The 18052-nt window shown below is 46.3% G+C and overlaps 2 protein-coding genes across 5 annotated transcripts; both read left to right on the top strand.

Annotated features, from left to right (window-relative positions):
* The first annotated feature begins 966 nt into the window (after window positions 1-966).
* cnbpb (CCHC-type zinc finger, nucleic acid binding protein b) lies at window positions 967-5070 on the top strand. 4 transcript variants are annotated; one of them, XM_004558957.3, is made up of 5 exons: window positions 967-1214; window positions 3650-3766; window positions 3953-4018; window positions 4088-4286; window positions 4360-5070. In XM_004558957.3, exons 2-5 carry the CDS (start codon window positions 3664-3666, stop codon window positions 4475-4477), a joined length of 486 nt encoding a protein of 161 aa, XP_004559014.1. In that variant the 5' UTR covers window positions 967-1214; window positions 3650-3663; the 3' UTR covers window positions 4478-5070. The 4 variants fall into 4 exon arrangements, with proteins under 4 accessions (XP_004559014.1, XP_012776683.1, XP_012776684.1 ...); XM_012921229.3 differs by lacking the exon at window positions 967-1214 and adding an exon at window positions 1241-1640; XM_012921230.3 differs by lacking the exon at window positions 967-1214 and adding an exon at window positions 1648-1852.
* A 1483-nt stretch (window positions 5071-6553) lies between these two features.
* isy1 (ISY1 spliceosome associated protein) lies at window positions 6554-18038 on the top strand. The gene is made up of 11 exons (XM_014407802.2): window positions 6554-6695; window positions 11308-11330; window positions 11879-11930; window positions 12396-12461; window positions 12547-12589; window positions 14314-14426; window positions 14709-14826; window positions 14903-15025; window positions 15182-15294; window positions 16144-16233; window positions 17861-18038. Exons 1-11 carry the CDS (start codon window positions 6693-6695, stop codon window positions 17966-17968), a joined length of 852 nt encoding a protein of 283 aa, XP_014263288.1. The 5' UTR covers window positions 6554-6692; the 3' UTR covers window positions 17969-18038.
* The last annotated feature ends 14 nt before the right edge of the window (window positions 18039-18052 follow it).

Raw genomic sequence — 18052 nt, forward strand, 5'->3', positions numbered from 1 at the left:
AGTGTGTTTATCTGTGTGTGTGCGAGATTATCAGTGTATCTGCATGTGTGTGTGTGTCTGTGTATCAGTGTGTGTCTGTGTGTGTTTATCAGTGTGTGTGTGAGTGTATCAGTGTGTCTGAGTGTGTTTATCTGTGTGTGTGCGAGATTATCAGTGTGTGTGTGAGTGTGTGTGTGTATCAGTGTGTGTATGTCTGTGTGTGTTTATCAGTGTGTCTGCGTGTGTGTGTGTCTGTTTATCAGTGTGTGTTTATCAGTGTGTATCAGTGTGTGTTTATCAGTGTGTGTCTGTGTGTGTTTATCAGTGTGTCTGCGTGTGTGTGTGTCTGTTTATCAGTGTGTGTTTATCAGTGTGTGTGTGTGTCTGTTTATCAGTGTGTGTGTGTGTGTCTGTGTATCAGTGTGTGTTTATCAGTGTGTGTTTATCAGTGTGTGTGTGTGTGTGTTTATCAGTGTGTTTGTGTGTGTGTGAGATTATCAGTGTGTTTATCAGTGTGTGTGTGTGTGTCTGTGTATCAGTGTGTGTTTATCAGTGTGTGTTTATCAGTGTGTGTGTGTGTCTGTTTATCAGTGTGTTTGTGTGTGTGTGAGATTATCAGTGTGTGTATAAGTGTGTGTGTGTATCAGTGTGTGTCTGTGTGTGTTTATCAGTGTGTCTGCGTGTGTGTGTGTGTGTCTGTTTATCAGTGTGTGTGTGTGTGTGTCTGTGTATCAGTGTGTGTGTTTATCAGTGTGTGTGTGTGTGTGTCTGTGTATCAGTGTGTGTGTATATCAGTGTGTGTATGTCTGTGTGTGTTTATCAGTGTGTCTGCGTGTGTGTGTGTGTTTATCAGTGAGTGTGTGAGATTATCAGTGTGTGTATAAGTGTGTGTGTGTCTGTGTGTGTTTATCAGTGTGTGTGTGTGTGTGTGTGTGTGTCTGTTTATCAGTGTGTGTGTGTGTGTGTGTCTGTTTATCAGTGTGTGTGTATCAGTGTGTGTGTGTGTGTGTGTGTGTCTGTGTATCAGTGTGTGTTTATCAGTGTGTGTGTGTATCAGTGTGTGTTTATCAGTGTGTGTGTGTGTGTGTGTCTGTGTATCAGTGTGTGTTTATCAGTGTGTTTGCGTGTGTGTGAGATTATCAGTGTGTGTCTGCGTGTGTGTGTGTCGGACCGTGTGCAGACCGCGTGTGGCGCAGACCAGCATCCAAACAAACCTCCACAGTTTCGGGTCTGAGGTGAGTCGGAGCTCCGGCGGCTTGATCCGCTCTTTTTTGCCTGCAGAGGGCTCACTGCAGCCGGCCGGCGCGCCGCTCCGCCCCGGGGAAGAGGCGCTGCGGAGCGGACAGTGTCGGTGTTTCCTCCGCTGCGGAGCGTATGCTAAGCTGCTAGCAGGCTAGCTGCCATGACGGGCTGTTTACAGGCTTACAGGCCGGAGCGGGGAGCCGGTATAAAGGACCTCATCGGCCGGGGAGCCTTTGGCTGGTGGCCGCACAGAGTGGCCTGTTAACGGCGTCGGGCTGCCATGAGCCGCGGGGGCGGTGCAGGTTAGCACAGTTGGTGGGACGGGAGGACCGGAGAGGATCGATACACGATTGATCTGCTGTTGCTCTGTGAAGAGGCATCTTATTACATGATGAACAAGAGGAAAAAGTCTGATCATGGTGAAGACCTGAGACAATCAGAACCTGTCCTCACCTGTCTTCCTGTGGTCCCCTATGTGTCCACATTAAAATCAGCTCTACAGCTTCCCCAGGTGTCTCACATGAGGGGGTCAGAGTGAATCTGATGGGACCCTGCTGCTCCATTCAATTCAGTTTATGTATATTACACCAAATCACAACAACAGTGGCCCCAAGGCTCTTTGTGTTGTAAGGTAAAGACACTACAATAATAGAACAGAAAAAAAGACCCCAACAATCATTTGACCCCTATGAGCAAGTTTGAAGCCTAATGTTAAAAATAGAAACGGTACTATGAGGTCATTAAGATAAGATGGGGCCTGATTATTTAAGACCTTGTATGTGAGGAGCAGGATTTTGAATTCTGGATTTAACAGGAAGCCAAAACAGGAGAAATCTGCTCTCTTTCTAGTCCCTGTCAGGACTCTTGCTGCAGCATTTTGGATCAGCTGAAGGCTTTCAGGGAGTTTTTAGGACTTCCTGATAATAATGAATTACAGTCGTCCAGCCTGGAAGGAATAAATGCATGAACTAGTTTTTCAGCGTCACTCTGAGACAGGATATTTCTAACTTTAGAGATGTTGCACAAATGGAAGAAAGCAGTCTTACATATTTGTTTAATATGTGCGTTGAAGGACATGTCCTGCTCAAAAATGACTCCAAGGTTCCTCACAGCGTTACTGGAGGCCAAGGTAATGCCATCCAGAGTAAGAGTCTGCTTAGATACCATATTTCTAAGCTTTTCAGGGCCGAGTACAATAACCTCAGTTTGATCTGAATTAAGAAGCAGAAAGTTAGCGGTCATCCAGGTCTTTATGTCTGTAAGACATTCCTGCAGTTTAACTCATTGGTGTGTGTTATCTGGCTTCATGGACAGATAGAGCTGGGTGTCATCTGCATAGCAGTGTAAATGTATGCTATGTCTTCTAATGATGCTGCCTAAGGGAAGCATGTATAATGTAAACAGAATTGGTCCTAGCACTGAACCCTGTGGAACTCCATAATTAACCTCAGTGTGTGAAGAGGACTCTCCATTTACATGCACAAACTGGAGTCTATTAGATAGATATGATACAAACCACTGCAGTGCAGTACCTGTAATACCTACAGCATGTTCTAATCGCTCTAATAGGATATTATGGTCGACAGTATCGAACGCTGCACTGAGGTCTAGCAGGACAAGCACAGAGATGAGTCCACTGTCAGAGGCCATAAGAAGATCATTTGTAACCTTCACTAAAGCTGTTTCTGTGCTGTGCTGAGCTCTGAAACCTGACTGAAACTCTTCAATGAGCCTCTGCAGATGATCTGTTAGCTGTTTGACAACTACTCTTTCAAGGATGTTTGATATAAAGGAAGGTTGGAGATTGGCCTATAATTAGCTAAGACTGCTGGGTCTAGAGATGCTTTTTGAGTAAAGGTTTAACTACAGCCAGCTTGAAGGCCTGTGGTACATAGCCGATTATTAGAGATAGGTTGATCATATTTAAGATCGAAGCATTAATTAATGGCAGGACTTCTTTGAGCAGTTTTGTAGGAATGGGGTCTAAAAGACACGTTGATGGTTTGGAGGAAGTAATTATTGAAGTTAACTCAGAAAGATCAATTGGAGAAAAAGAGTCTAACTTAACATCAATGGTACTAAGAGTAGCTGTAGATAATATTACATCTGTGGGATGATTATGAGTCTTTTTTTCTCTCTAATGCCTAAAATGTTATTCATGAAGTCATTACTAGTTAACATTAAACAGTCCTGGAATTAAATCCTTAATCTAGTTACAGCACTTTCAGAAAGACACCTGCTGTGTTCAAATTTATTCCTCACTGCTGTGTGATCAATTATTGTAAACTCTACCTGTGTGGGTGGGCCCAGGACTGAGGAGAATCATCTCAGGTGTTCCTGGTGTGTTTTTCCTTTTCCTCCGTGGTTTTTATTCTGCACCTTCATGAAGGTAAAGTTTCACATCTGAATCTCCTGTCTGTGGTTCCAGCCGTGGTCGTGGCGATGAGCAGTAACGAGTGTTTTGGTTGCGGCCGCTCAGGCCACTGGGTGAAGAACTGTCCGAGTGGCGGCCGAGGGCGAGGGAAAGGACGCAGCAGAGGCAAAGGTGACACCCATCATCAAACCTCCATGAGTTTATTTTAAAGTTTATTAAAAAGCCTGTAGTTTTTACAGATGTCGCCATGGAGACGTGGAAACCTGTTTCCATTTCCAGCTTCTGCATTGGTGCTGTTATTGTGAACAGCTGACTATGTGACACACCCGGCGGTTCACCCCTGTCGTGTCGTTGCAGACCTGTTCTGTTACCGATGTGGCGAACTTGGGCACGTGGCCAGAGACTGCGAGCGCACAGAGGACGGTGAGGACACACGCTTACAGATCACAACAGTTTAAAGACAGGTGAGCACAGGTGTGATCTTTCCTGCAGCCTGCTACAACTGCGGCAGAGGAGGTCACATCTCCAGAGACTGCAAGGAGCCCAAGAAGGAGCGCGAGCAGCTGTGCTATAACTGCGGCAAGGCCGGTCACATGGCGCGCGATTGTAACCACGCCCACGAGCAAAAGTGCTACTCCTGCGGCAGCTTCGGACACATCCAGAAGTGCTGTGAGAAGGTCAAGTGCTACAGGTAAACTAATACTAAAGCTGAGCCTACAAACACAGGTGAACGGTCCAGCGTAACCTGTCCGTGTGCTCTGCAGGTGCGGGGAGATCGGCCATGTTGCGGTGCACTGCAGCAAGGCGTCCGAGTTGAACTGCTATAACTGTGGGAAGTCAGGTCACCTGGCGAAAGAGTGCACCATTGAAGCCACCCCCTAGCTGGCCTCTGACCCCTGACCCTACGCTCCCAAACCTCTTCTTTTATTCTCTGTTCGTGCCCTCTGATCCTCCTCTTGTCATTGGTCTAGAGGCCTGTCGGTCAGCCTCGTAACAGCCAGTCAGAGCAGACGGAGGGAGGAGGAGGGGGCGGGCTACAAAACCCATTTGTTCTTCTGTGTTTTAGTTTGGTAGCTGTGTTACGATGTACAGAGCTTTTTTAGACCTGAGAGAGTGATGTATGAAGGCCAAATTAGGCCCCTCCCCTCTGCCCTTTGGGTGGGGCTAACAGAGCCATGGAAGTTTGTATCTTGCCAACTTCATTTTTGTTTTTGGACCATATAAAATGATTGTCCCCACCTCCAGCAATCACCCAATAATATCGCAGGATGAACGAGCCAATCAGGACAGGTCGCAGCAGATGTTTTACAGGTGCGTTTTTGTGCAGGTTGAGGAATCGTACGCCAAGAAAAAAAGCCGCAGGAAGTCTGGACAAAACCCCCAGAAAAATCTTATTTTTGTACATTTTACCTGTGAGCTGTTGTAAAGGTGTATGTTCTACCTGACAATAAAAAGGTAAGAAGGATGAGGGCGGAGCCTGCGGTGGCTGTCTTATTTCTTCAGACAGGCACCACTGACCCACAGGAGACGAACCGACCAATCAGATCAGAGGAAACGAGCTCCAGAGCTCACCTGAAAGCCTCATGGTTTAATTAACATCTGCAGCAGCTGGACAGAGCGATCCCTGACGACCTGCTCAGTTCCTCGCTGTCAGACACCTCCAGAATCTCCTCCTCTCATCATCATAATAATAATGGATTACATTTAAATAGCGCTTTTACAATGCCACTATTCATTCACTCTCACAGTCACACACTGGTGGAGGCAGCTACGGTTGTAGCCACAGCTGCCCTGGGGCAGACTGACAGAAGTGAGGCTGCCGTATCACGCCATCGGCCCCTCTGGCCATCACCAGTAGGCGAAGTGTCCTGCCCAAGGACACAATGACCGAGACTGTCCGAGCCGGGGTTCGAACCAGTACAAGACAAACTGCCAACTCTTGAGCCACGATCGCCCCAGTGTAGTAACAGTCATCATTGTTACTACTCTGATTACATCGAATGAACGACTGACTCAGTTTTATTAAGGACACAGGAAGTTTGATCTGCGTACAGTGAAAGAATAAAGTCGCTGTGGAAATAAAACATAAATAAACACAATGAATCTTTAAAAGTTCAATACAGGTCGTACATGAACATGTCATTCACTGCTGATGTACAACAATACATCCCAGCGTTAACCTCTGACCTCTGTGGTGTTCATGATCAGACTTCTCACTTACCTGGGCCAGGGGTGTCAAACTCGTGGCCACTTGTGGCCCATGTCACCCCTACTTATATAGGCAAGGCAAGGCAAGTTTATTTGTATAGCACAATTCAACAACAAGGTGATTCAAAGTGCTTTACAGAGACATTAGAAACAAGAACAAATAAAAAGCATGATTTAAAATTGATTAAAACAAGCAAACAAACAAACTAATTAACAAACAAACAAAACAGTATATAAAATCAAAACAGATAAAATCAGATATATTATATATTGATATGAGGAAATCTAATGTAATTCTTCTTAGGCAGAATTTGTTTGTTGTTGAGCTAAATGTTAAAATAAGTTCTTTCTGAGCAGAGAGCACAAACATGCTGAGGCTGTGCAGAGTCACACTGCAGTTGTTACATACCAACACACTGATGGCAGCAGTGCTCTGACGTGTGTGCAGACAGAGGACCAGTGTGTTTGTTTGCTCGTTCAGTGAAAGGCTTCAGTTTTGTCTTCTTATACAATGTTTGACATTTAAAACAACAAACAAAACATTTTAGGAAATATTTGTTGGCGTTTGTGGCCGTCCAATCAGATCTCACACAGCTCATATAAGTTTGAGAGTTCAGCGTGCACGTCCGTCATACAGCAGATGAATATTAATGTTCTACGCTTTCACATTAACTATTTTATTTCCTACATTTGTGTGTACATTTTTATTTTATCTTACATGTCGTTGTAGGCGGGCCGCTCGTCCTGCAGGGGGCAGTAGTGCAGACATAAAACCGGATGCAGTGGGGGAGCCGGTGACGTGTTTCCTGTTAGTGTGCGTGCTGTGTTCGTGTGTGTTTGGATGGTTTCTGCTCGGTTGTTGGATTAACGGCTAAACTCCGCAGCAGACATGGTGAGAATCAGCATTTTAATCTGTTGTGTTCACTGACGTCACAGCCGTGTGCACGTTAATCAATATTCATTATTAATCAGTGATCAGGAAGCGCTCAGCGGCTCTGTGAGGAGCCGCTCCTCCGACTCCAAACCGTGTTAAAACACTCTGAGTTAAAAATAACAGATTTTTGAATGGAGTCTGGTGGAGCAGCTGAAACATGGAGAAGACTGAGCAACCAAAGCAGACCGTGATCACCTGGTGTATCGATCAGGTGGCTGTATTGAACATTAATGCTCACGTCACCTACCGCCTACTGGTGATGGCCAGAGGGGCCGATGGTGCGATATGGCAGCCTCGCTTCTGTCAGTCTGCCCCAGGGCAGCTGTGGCTACACCTGTAGCTGCCTCCACCAGTGTGTGAATTCAAATTCAAATTTTATTTATCACGTACACAGTCATACACAGTACGATATGCAGTGAAATGCTTAGACAACTGCTCGTGACCTAAAGAAAACAAAAAAGGAAAAGGCTATGAATAAGATAGGAAATAAATATGAAAAATTAAAAAGGGTAAATTTAACTAGGAAGGAATAAAATATAAATTAAGGTTAAAAATGAAATAACTGTACAACACAAATTAGAATGAAGGGTAAATTTAACTGGGAAAGAATAAGATAAAATATATAAATTAAAGTTGAAAATAAAATAACTGTACAACAAAATACACAATATAGAACTATATAAGAATGTATGAAGAAATATAAATAAATATATACACAATAACAGCAGCTGTGCAAGTATTAACTGGAATGAAGAATGTAGTGACCAGTGTTGTGCGATCCACATTATGTCTTGTGCAGTGCAAATATGCTTAAAGTGATTTAAGTGATGAAGTGAAACAATGTCCAGAAAGTCCAGTGTGTGTGTAAGAACCATATGTGTGGGTCAGTACTGTGTGGTGGTGTGATTGAGAGACCGTATCGCCTGCAGGAAGAAGCTCCTCCTCAGTCTCTCTGTGTTGGTCTTCAGGGAGCGGAATCGCTTTCCTGACCTCAACAGAGAGAACAGTCTGTTGTTGGGATGGCTGAGGTCCTTCACGATCTTCCTGGCCTTGGTCCGGCACCGCCTGCTGTAGATTGAGTGCAGGTCAGGGAGCTCGGAGCGGATGGTGCGCTCAGCTGACCGCACAACCCTCTGTAGAGCTCGTCTGTCCTGCATGGTGCTGTTCCCGAACCAGGTTAAGATGTTTCCCGCCAGGATGCTCTCTATGGTGCACGAGTAAAAGTTCCTGAGCACCTTGGAGGGCAGTTGGAAGTCTCTCAAGCGTCTGAGGTGGTAGAGACGCTGACGGGCCTTTTTCACCACGGTGTTGATGTGACAGGACCATGACAGGTCCTGCGTGATGTGAACTCCGAGGTATTTGAAGCTGTCCACTCTCTCCACTGGGCACTCGTTGATGATGGGGGTCTGGTAGTTCCTCTCCTGCTTAGTGCTGAAGTCCACTATCAGCTCCTTTGTCTAACTGACGTTTAGAAGGAGGTTGTTCCTCTGGCACCAGTTCTCCAGATTCCTAATCTCCTTCAGGTAGGCCGTCTCGTTGTTATCAGAGATCAGGCCCACCACGACGGTGTCGTCAGCAAACTTGATGATGGTGGTGGAGCTGGTAGTGGCCACACAGTCATATGTGTACAAAGAGTACAGCAGGGGGCTCAGAACACATCCCTGGGGGGCTCCAGTGCTGAGAGTGGTGGAGGCTGAGACATGTCCGCCCATCCTTACTGCCTGTGGTCTGCCAGTTAGGAAGTTGGAGATCCACTGACACATAGATGAGCTGAGTCCCAGATGCTCCAGCTTGGTGGTGAGTGTGGAGGGAATTATGGTGTTAAATGCAGAGCTGTAGTCTATGAAGAGCATTTTAACATAATTCCCCCTTCTAGTGTCCAAGTGAGTGAGTGATGTGTGGAGGAGATGAGAGATGGCATCGTCTGTGGAACGATTTGGACGGTAAGCGAACTGTAGTGGGTCCAGTGTGTCTGGTAGTGAAGAAATGATGAAGTCTCTGACCAGGCGTTCAAAGCACTTCATCACTACTGAGGTGAGGGCTACAGGGCGATAGTCATTGAGAGAAGCAGGGTGGGGTTTCTTCGGGACAGGAACAATGATGGACTCTTTGAAGCATGTGGGGATCACCGACTGAGATAAAGAGATGTTGAATATCTCAGTGAACACAGGAGCTAGCTGGTATGCGCAGTCTCTTAGGATACGACCTGGGATGCCGTCTGGTCCTGCTGCTTTCCTGGTGTTCACTCTCTTGAAGGCTCTCCTTACTTCATGCTCGGAGATGACGAGCACATTTCCGGTGCTGGCAGTATCTTCCTGTCTGCAGCCGTTAGCGCCGCTAACACTAGCATTGTTGGAGTCCTTAGCTGCAGCCTCGAAGCGAGCATAGAAAGTGTTCAGCTCGTCTGCCAGAGTCACGGCCGCGTTCGTCATACCGGTTGTTGGTGCTTTATAGTCCGTTATTGTCCTTAGTCCCCGCCACAGGCTCCTAGAGTCACTCTGTTGGAGTTGTGACTCTAGTTTCCTCCCGTAGCGCTGCTTCGCCTCTTTCACCGCCCTCCGCACGTTATATGACGCGGCTTTGTACGGGTCCATGTCCCCCGTCGTGAGTCCCGTGTTGTAGGCAGCGGTGCGGGATCTCAGAGTGTCGCGGATGGTTTTATCCACCCACGGCTTCTGGTTAGGAAACGTTGTGATAGTCTTTGTCTCCACGGTATCATCCGCTAGTTTCCCGATGAATCCCACAACCGCTTCCGTAAACTTGTTGACATCATCGGAGCTGTTTCTGAACAGGCCCCAGTCTGCGTCATCGAGTGCGTCCTGTAACGCGGCCACCGATTGATCCGTCCAGCGCGCGACTTTCCTCTGAACTGGAACTTCCTGTTTCAGCCTTTGTTTGTATTTTGGCATGAGGAAGATGGCGGCGTGATCAGATTTGCCAAAAGGAGGGCGGGATTGTGCCTTGTAGCCGTCCTTGACCGTAGTGTAGCAGTGGTCCAGTGTCCTTTCACCCCTGGTGGGGCAGGTGATGTGTTGATAAAAGTTCGGCGCTGCGCGTTTGAGGTTGGCGCTATTAAAGTCCCCCGTCACAATAAGCGCAGCGTCCCGGTGTTGTGTCTGGTGCTGTGTGAGTGCCTCATGCAGCTCGCATAAGGCGGTGACCGTGTCCGCTTGTGGTGGAATATAAACGGCACTTATAATGACCGATGTAAATTCCCGAGGTAGATAAAAATGACGGCACATGATGGACAGTAGTTCCAGATTTGGTGTGCAGGAGCGTGTGAGAGGAACAACGTTCGCACTGTTGCACCAGTTGTTGTTCACCATTAAACACACGCCGCCTCCCCTTGACTTCCCCGAGTCCCGTGTCCTGTCCATGCGGTGAACCGAGAAGAACTCGGCCGGCTGGATGGCGTGGTCCGGCACCGCTGGGTTCAGCCATGTCTCGGTGAAGCAGAGGAGATTGCAGTCCCGAATGTCTCTCTGGAACTTTATCCTGGCCCTGAGGTCATCAAGCTTGTTCTCCAGTGACTGGACGTTGGCGAGCAGGATGCTAGGCAGTAGAGGTGGGAATCACCATACATCCCACGATACGATATTATCACAATATTTAACTCATGATACGATATTATTGCAATTTTTAAAAATATTTTGCGATATTCAGATTCTGTACATAAAGGTAAACGTTATCAATATTCATTTTATCTAATATCAAAGTCTCGCACTCAGTCTTTCTCTTATTTCAGTTTTATTGTTGACAAACTGAACGGTTTGTATTACAGTCTAGTCCAACTGAACTGAATGCAACCATCTGGTACAATTACAGCTATTTATAAAAACTATGCAGCCCATTCAGCAACTGAAGAATTTGAAAGTAAATTAAAACAAAATATAATTTTACATTAAATAAAAAAGTTTTAAACTTCATTAAAATAAAACATGTCTTAAATTAAAATAAGTAAACTGCCAAAAAAAAGTTAAACACATTTGGACAGTGTCAGGATTCTTGCTCAGAAAAAGGAACTGATCAACATGCTCTGAAGTCAGAGTTCCAGTCCACAAAAACTTTTTTTGTAACAAAATATCGATTTCTGCTGTCCCTGTATCGATACATTATTAGCAAACAAAATATCACGATACTACACAGTATCGATTTTTTTCCCCCACCCCTACTAGGCAGAGGTGTGCACGAGCTCTCAGCCTGTTCCTGACGCCGGCTCGCTTCCCTCTAGGCCGCCGCCGCTTCCCTTTGTTCTCCCTCAAGATCTCACTGAATGTGAATGTGAGAGTGAATGAATAGTGGAATTGTAAAGTGCTATATAAATGCAATCCATTATCAGCTTGATTAAACTGCTGATTTTAATGGAGTCTGGCGGCAGTCTGGGTCTCAGCTCTTGCCCAGGTGTCAACTTTACCTGGATAACACCTCCAGGCCCAGCTGCAGGCCAACAAGGAGAGGTTCAGAGGAGGTGCTTGGTGACCTCACGTGCTATTGGTTACCATGAAATTACCTCCTCTTTGAGCTCCACATGTTTCCAGATGTTTCTCACTCCGATCTTCTCTCTGTGCAGGCGAGGAACGCCGAGAAGGCCATGTAAGTACTTCCTGTCAGAGATGTGCTGTATGACCCCCCCCCCCACACACACACACACACACACACACCTGTCCTCCTCTTTCTGTGGTCCTCCTCCACCTGACCACCTCTTCCTGTCCTCCTCTTCCTCTTCCTGTTGTCCTCCTCTTCCTCTTCCTGTTGTCCTCCCCTTCCTCTTCCTGCTGTCCTCCTCCTCCTCTTCCTGCTGTCCTCCTCCTCCTCTTCCTGCTGTCCTCCTGTTGTCCTCCTCCTCCACCTGTCCTCCTCCTCCACCTGTCCTCCTCTTCCTCTTCCTGTTGTCCTCCACCTGTCCTCCTCTTCCTGTTGTCCTCCTCTTCCTCTTCCTGTTGTCCTCCACCTGTCCTTCTCTACCTGCTGTCTTCCTCTTCCTGCTGTCCTCCTCCACCTGACCTCCTCCTCCTGTCCTCCTCTTCCTCTTGTCCTCCTCCTCCACCTGTCCTCCTCCTCCACCTGTCCTCCTCTTCCTGCTGTCCTCCTCCACCTGTCCTCCTCATTGGGTAAATGTGTCCCTCTGCTTTGTCTGTCAGGACGGCCCTGGCTCGGTTCAGGCAGGCTCAGCTGGAGGAAGGAAAAGTCAAGGTGAGTTTCGAGATCCAAAACGTTTATCGTCATGTGTACAAAGAAAAGCATTTCTCTGTACAATGAAATTCTTTCTCTGCTGTCCACACACAGATGCCGGTTAATATCTGCAAATAGAACTAGAACAAATAAAATACATGTGCAAAAATTATTATTACTGTTAAAATAGGTCAGCTGTTCAAGAGTCTGATAGCTGTGGGGAAGGAGTTGTTGATGTTCTGGATTTCGCACTTCTAAACCTTGGTCCTAAGCAGAAGTTTGAGGAGTCCGTGTTGGGGGTGTGTGGGGTCTTTGAGGATGGAGGCAGCTCTCTTCTGGACTCTGTGATGGTAGATGCTCTGCAGAGAGGGCAGCGGGGTCCTGATGATCTTCTCCGCAATTGTTATCACTCTGCAGGCGGTTGCGGTCTATAGCAGTAGTGCTGCCGTCAGATAAACACCTGTCTGCCTGATCTCTCATCTGTAGGAAAGAAGACCCTTTCTGGCCTCAGAGTGCAGTGAACTTCCTAAAGCTGAAAAATGGAGACGACAGGTAGTCACACTGCAGCACTAGTATCAGTAGTGGTGATGGTACCTGCAGTCAGGTGTACTGAGTGTGTCCTGTGTGCCTGTTTCAGATTATCAGTGAAATCTCAAAGAAAGTCGCACAGATCCAGAACGGTGAGTCCAAGTCTCTTCCTCACTTGTCCCACTCCCCTTCTCTCACCTGTGCCTCACCTGTGTCTCTCCGTGGCTCAACAGTTGGGAGTTCGTCTTGCAATCGGAAGGTTGCCGGTTCGAGCCCCGACTCGGTCGTTGTGTCCTTGGGCGAGACACTTCACCCGTTGCCTACTGGTGGTGGTCAGAGGGCCGGGTGGTGCCAGTGTCCGGCAGCCTCGTCTCTGTCAGTGCGCCCCAGGGTGGCTGTGGCTACAATGTAGCTTGTGTGTAAAGTGCTTTGGGGTCCTTAGGGACTAGTAAAGCGCTATACAAATTAGAGATGGCACGATACCACTTTTTTATGTCCGATACCGATACCGATATCATAAATTTGGATATCTGCCGATACCGATATGAATCCGATATAGTGTTTTTTAAATATCTTGCTGCATTTTGTATAAGTTCATACTCAAGTTTAAAACAACAACTACACTAAAGCTATTCTGTTATACCTGTATGCAAAAAAAATAATTTCATAGTTCAGCAATACTGATCAATCTAATAAACTTAAACCTACACCATCCTCCCTATTCTGGTATTTTAAAGAGTACTTAGCATAAATATTAAGCAACCTAACTAATAGGGTTCCAACTCCCAGCAACAACAAAAATAAATAAATAAAAAATAGGGAACCACCCCTCACGCTCCACCTCATGATGCTTAATCAACGTAATCAACCTTAATTTGATGCAGTGTGAAAAAAAATGCACAGAAATCAATTATTTTTCAAGAAATATTAAATAGATTCAACATCTTTCTTCAACAAAATTGCAGACTGCACAGATGGTACCGTCCCAAAGGAAAAAGTACTATAGCTTACTAGGGTATATATTAGACTTAATAGTTACTATATACAGTAATGGACTTCTATTCATTTTACATCAGATTAAAACTTTGGGTGTAAGATTCAGATAAATATTAAATGATTAAAAGCTAGACATTTTAAATGAGAATAAGAAAGAAAAGTATGTCTTTGTGCCCCCTTTTCCAGTTAATGCCCTATCGGCCCCCCTGGCTAAACTTTGCTAGATCCGCCCCTGCACAGTTACCAGCCGTCAGCTACGTAGAAAAAGATCCTCGAGTAGAAAGTAATATTAAATAAATTCTAACAACAGCTGATCAAGCTTAAACGTGCTGCTGTTGTTCAGCCGCTGGTTTCCTCTTTCTGGTGCAAAGTGGGCCAAAAGCAAACAAGAGACACTGACTCGCGACAGAAAAGCCGATCAGCTGATCATTGATCAGTTTCATGATTGAAGTAGCAGCCGGAGAGGCAGTCGCTCATTAAGCTTAACGCAGGAATGCTTTACAAACATTCAGAGATGGACTTACACACTTGCTTTACTTCTCTCGGGGATAACTTTGTCGGAGATGAAATGCCGGGTTGCTAGCGAAGCTCCACATGCTATCCAGACCACAGACAGGTCCCGCATGCCACAGCCGCTCTATCACGTGATGCATACTGCTCCAACGTGCTAACCTGAGGTGAGTTACGGAGTGTTGCAAGTTTTGTGAGGTGCTTTCGTGATATTTAATGGATCGGATTACATTTTTTATTTTTCTCCGATATCCGATCCAGTAATTTAGGTCAGTATCGGACCGATACCGATACGTAATATCGGATCGGTCCATCTCTAATACAAATACAGACCATTTACCTGTGCCTCACCTGTGCCTCACCTGTGCAGCTGGTCTGGGTGAGTTCAGGATTCGGGATCTGAACGATGAGATCAACAAGCTGCTGAGAGAGAAAGGTCACTGGGAGGTCCGCATCAAAGAGCTCGGAGGACCCGACTATGCAGTAAGAGACATACACAGGAGTTCACGTTTAATCTGAGCCATCAAAGGGTCAGATTAATAGAACTGTTACCATAGTAACCACTGATTTAAAGCCTGCTGTGATGAGTCACGTGACCCTGAATGTTGTAATCTGTGTAACATCGTGCTGCGAGACTTTCATCAAATCCTGACTTGATATTGATAATCTTGATTTATTATCAGTAATCATGGCAAGTTATTGAAAATTCCAATTTATTTATCAATCGGCGCAATCGAAGCAGCTGACCGCGTGTTTGTGTCGCAGCGCATTGGGCCAAGGATGTTGGACCACGAGGGAAAGGAGGTGCCTGGAAACCGCGGCTATAAATACTTTGGAGCTGCCAGAGACCTGCCGGGAGTCCGGGAGCTGTTCGAGAAGGAGCGTACGTATTTGCATCACTTCCTGTTTGATGTCACACTGTCACACCATCGGTCCTCACCAAGTATGTAATCTCCCAGCTGCCCCAGCGCCGAGGAAGACAAGGGGGGAGCTGATGAAGGATGTGGATGCAGAGTATTACGGCTACAGAGACGAAGACGACGGCGTCCTTCTTCCTCTGGAGGCGCAGTACGAGAAACAAGGTTCATAATCCCCAGATTATAAAATAATCCAGAGAATATGTGAAAATCCTGGATGATGGAATTATTGGATTATAGTTCAGCAGATTTGAAGCGTCTGTTCATGCGTGTGACACTTCAGGTAACCTCGTGTGTGTGTGTGTGTGTGTGTGTGTGTAGCTGTGCTGGAGGCGGTCCACAGGTGGAAAACAGAGAGAGAGTCTCGAGTGTCTGGAGAGAAACAGCAGGAGGAGGAAGAGGAGGAGAGCATCTACACCGTCTACAACGAAGAGGTGAACTGTCTCTTTACCTGCTCAGCCAATCAGCTTCTGTCAGGTGACCTCGGCACACCTGAGAGCGGTTCACTCGTAGAAACACACCGTCTGGTGTGAACGTGCAACTCTGACATGTAATCCAGATAAAATGATCTGGGTAATCCAGATCACTTTTGTCCTGGTCAGTAAGAACTGAATAGGATCACTTTAATCCGGGTACAGGTTTAAGGTTATCAGTACTTGTAGTGTGCTGAGATCGTTACGAAATACGATAAATTTGATGTTAACAGCTGGATTATTGCATTAGCCATGTTTACCTCGTCTGCTTTATCGTGATACGAGGACGAGCTGAAGACACTGAAACATTTTTCAAACGTTGAGGTAGACGTCATCCAGGTGAGGAAGTCCCAGAAGGTCGACCCTGTTCATCGGTTTCAGTGAAACATTTCAGTGTCAGCTGGTCTTCGATCGATAGTTACAACAATTTGCATATCAATGATGATGAAACTGACCTCACAGCCCATTGTTAGTCAGTGCTGCTTGTTCATAGGGTCGGAAACCTGCAGTCAGCTGAGACTGAAGAAGTCACCTGATGACGATGTTTCACTGAAGATGTGCAGCTGAACAGAGTCAGCCTTCTGGGTCTGACAGACGGGGTTCACGTGATTTTTATTTCATTTTATTTAACATTCAATCCAGTGACCCAACGTCAACAACATGTGGGTTATTTACTGAAACATGGTGGACATTTCGAATCATCCTTAAATCATCCAAGTTAAATAAGTTTAGAGAAGAGAAAAATAAAGACTAATTTACTGACACACACAGATGTGCTTGAATATGAACAATCTTTTTTTATTTCTGCAGCCTGATGACCAGGAGGAGCAGGAGGAGCAGGAGGGAGAGGATGGAGGACTCGCCTTCATCGCACACGTACCTGTTCCATCTCAGAAAGAGGTGAGACACACAAACACGCTTGCCTGCAACGTGAGGACCCTCACTGCCAAGGATGACGCCTGATTCTAACCAGAGCCTTGAAAGCAGCTCTGACTGTGTCCGCTTCATTTAGATCTCCAACCTACATAGAGCCAACAACGTGGCCTACCTGAGTGGGCGTCACCTTTGGCACACCTGTGCAGGCGGTGTTATCTTTACATTTCCCAGGAGGTGCAGGTCAGCCTACCGTGCAGGGTTTCAGGAGAGTTTGGTCTGTTCAATTTACTTTTATTTACACAGCGCCAAATCACAACAACAGTCGCCTCAAGGCGCTTTATACTGTAAGGTCGACCCTGCAATAACACATACAGAGAAAAACCCAACAATCATATGACCCCCTATGAGCAGCACTTTGGCGACAGTGGGAAGGAAAAACTCCCTTTTAACAGGAAGAAACCTCCCACAGAACCAGGCTCAGGGAGGGGCGGGGCCATCTGCTGTGAGAGAAGGAGGACATGATAAAGACACGGGTCGTGCCCAAATTCATGGGCTGCATCCTCCTGAGGACGGGTTTGTAGACCAATTACATCACAGCGACGCGCCGAAGGCTGTCCAAATTCGTAGACTCCTCCGAATGCAGCCGACAAATGCGTCCTGCTTTTTCCCGAATTTGAAGGACGGGTCGGGTGTGTCCTTCGTGGCCCACCATATCCAAGAATTCAAACCAGCCAAACTCCAGTTTCCAGCAATGGCGGCCGCTGCTAAGTTTTTAAATTACTCTTACTAATCTTTCTGGGTCACAAAATAAACTTTTAACATATTGTCAGGCGAGAAAGTAGCTGTGTAAACATCAAATATCTGCTCGGTTTATCAAGATATCGCATATTTGCAAAAGTGCTTCGACGTTTTCAGAGACGTCTGCTCCCCACCAGCTCGACAGCTAGCCGGGAGCTCGAGGGTTACTGATGCGGCCGAGAACAGCACAACTCCCGGCACATCATTTTCAGATCACCGCGGACTTTCGCTGCTCGGGTTAAATGTAATATATAAGTCACTTAGACAACCTAAAAATGTTATTGTTGGGCTTTTTTCAGTGTTTTGTTTGTTCGTGAGTAAATCAGTTTGGCTGAGATTAAAGTTCTTAGATTAGATTAGATAAAGTAAAACTTTATTAATCCCCCGGGTGGTTTTCACACAGCTGAATAAACGTCAAACAGAAAACTGATTAAACAGACGTGTGAGGCAGTCGAGAATTTCCGCCAGTGTCCTGTTATATTTTAGACAGCAAGGAGCAGACGGCCGAGTTTATTAAACTCCACCGAGACAGCGGCGACGCAGATCTGAAGGCAAGACCGTCCAATTTCACTGCCGTTTACTTCCGGCCTACCCGACCTTCTGAGGACCCGGCCCACGTAGACCGCCAAGGCTGGGTCCTCAGGAGGATGCAGCCCATGAATTTGGACACGACCATGCTGTGGAAGAGAGACAGAGATTAATAACGGATATGATTCAGTAGAGAGGTCTGTTAACACATAGCGAGTGAAGAAGAAACACCCAGTGCATCATGGGAATCCTCCAGAATGGTCTAGTGATGAAGTACCTGTGGTACGTAGTTCAGGAGTAACCTCCCTGTCTGTCTGTCTCTCAGGTGGAGGAGGCTTTGGTCAGGAGGAAGAAGATGGAGTTGCTGCAGCGTTACGCCAGCGAGACTCTTCAGGCTCAGAGTCAGGAGGCCCGAGCTCTACTGGGGCTCTGACCCATCTGTCTGCTGCTGTAAATACAGGCGTGTTTTTTACCTTTTCTTAATAAAAACTTTCTGCTCTTCAGTTTCTTCTCGTCT

Source organism: Maylandia zebra, linkage group LG5 (genome assembly GCF_041146795.1).
Source record: "Maylandia zebra isolate NMK-2024a linkage group LG5, Mzebra_GT3a, whole genome shotgun sequence".
Classification (NCBI taxonomy): domain Eukaryota; kingdom Metazoa; phylum Chordata; class Actinopteri; order Cichliformes; family Cichlidae; genus Maylandia; species Maylandia zebra.

What these genes read in the sequence shown, in the direction of transcription:
- isy1 (XM_014407802.2), top strand. An exon ending in CTGAAAAATGGAGACGACAG is followed by an intron (nt 12,462 to 12,546) that starts GTAGTCACACTG and finishes TGCCTGTTTCAG; the next exon opens with ATTATCAGTGAAATCTCAAA. An exon ending in CTGTTCCATCTCAGAAAGAG is followed by an intron (nt 16,234 to 17,860) that starts GTGAGACACACA and finishes TCTGTCTCTCAG; the next exon opens with GTGGAGGAGGCTTTGGTCAG.
- cnbpb (XM_076884400.1), top strand. Translation starts at nt 2,248, where the DNA reads ATGGAAGAAAGCAGTCTTACATATTTGTTTAATATGTGCGTTGAAGGA. An exon ending in AGGACGCAGCAGAGGCAAAG is followed by an intron (nt 3,767 to 3,952) that starts GTGACACCCATC and finishes GTGTCGTTGCAG; the next exon opens with ACCTGTTCTGTTACCGATGT. An exon ending in GAGAAGGTCAAGTGCTACAG is followed by an intron (nt 4,287 to 4,359) that starts GTAAACTAATAC and finishes TGTGCTCTGCAG; the next exon opens with GTGCGGGGAGATCGGCCATG.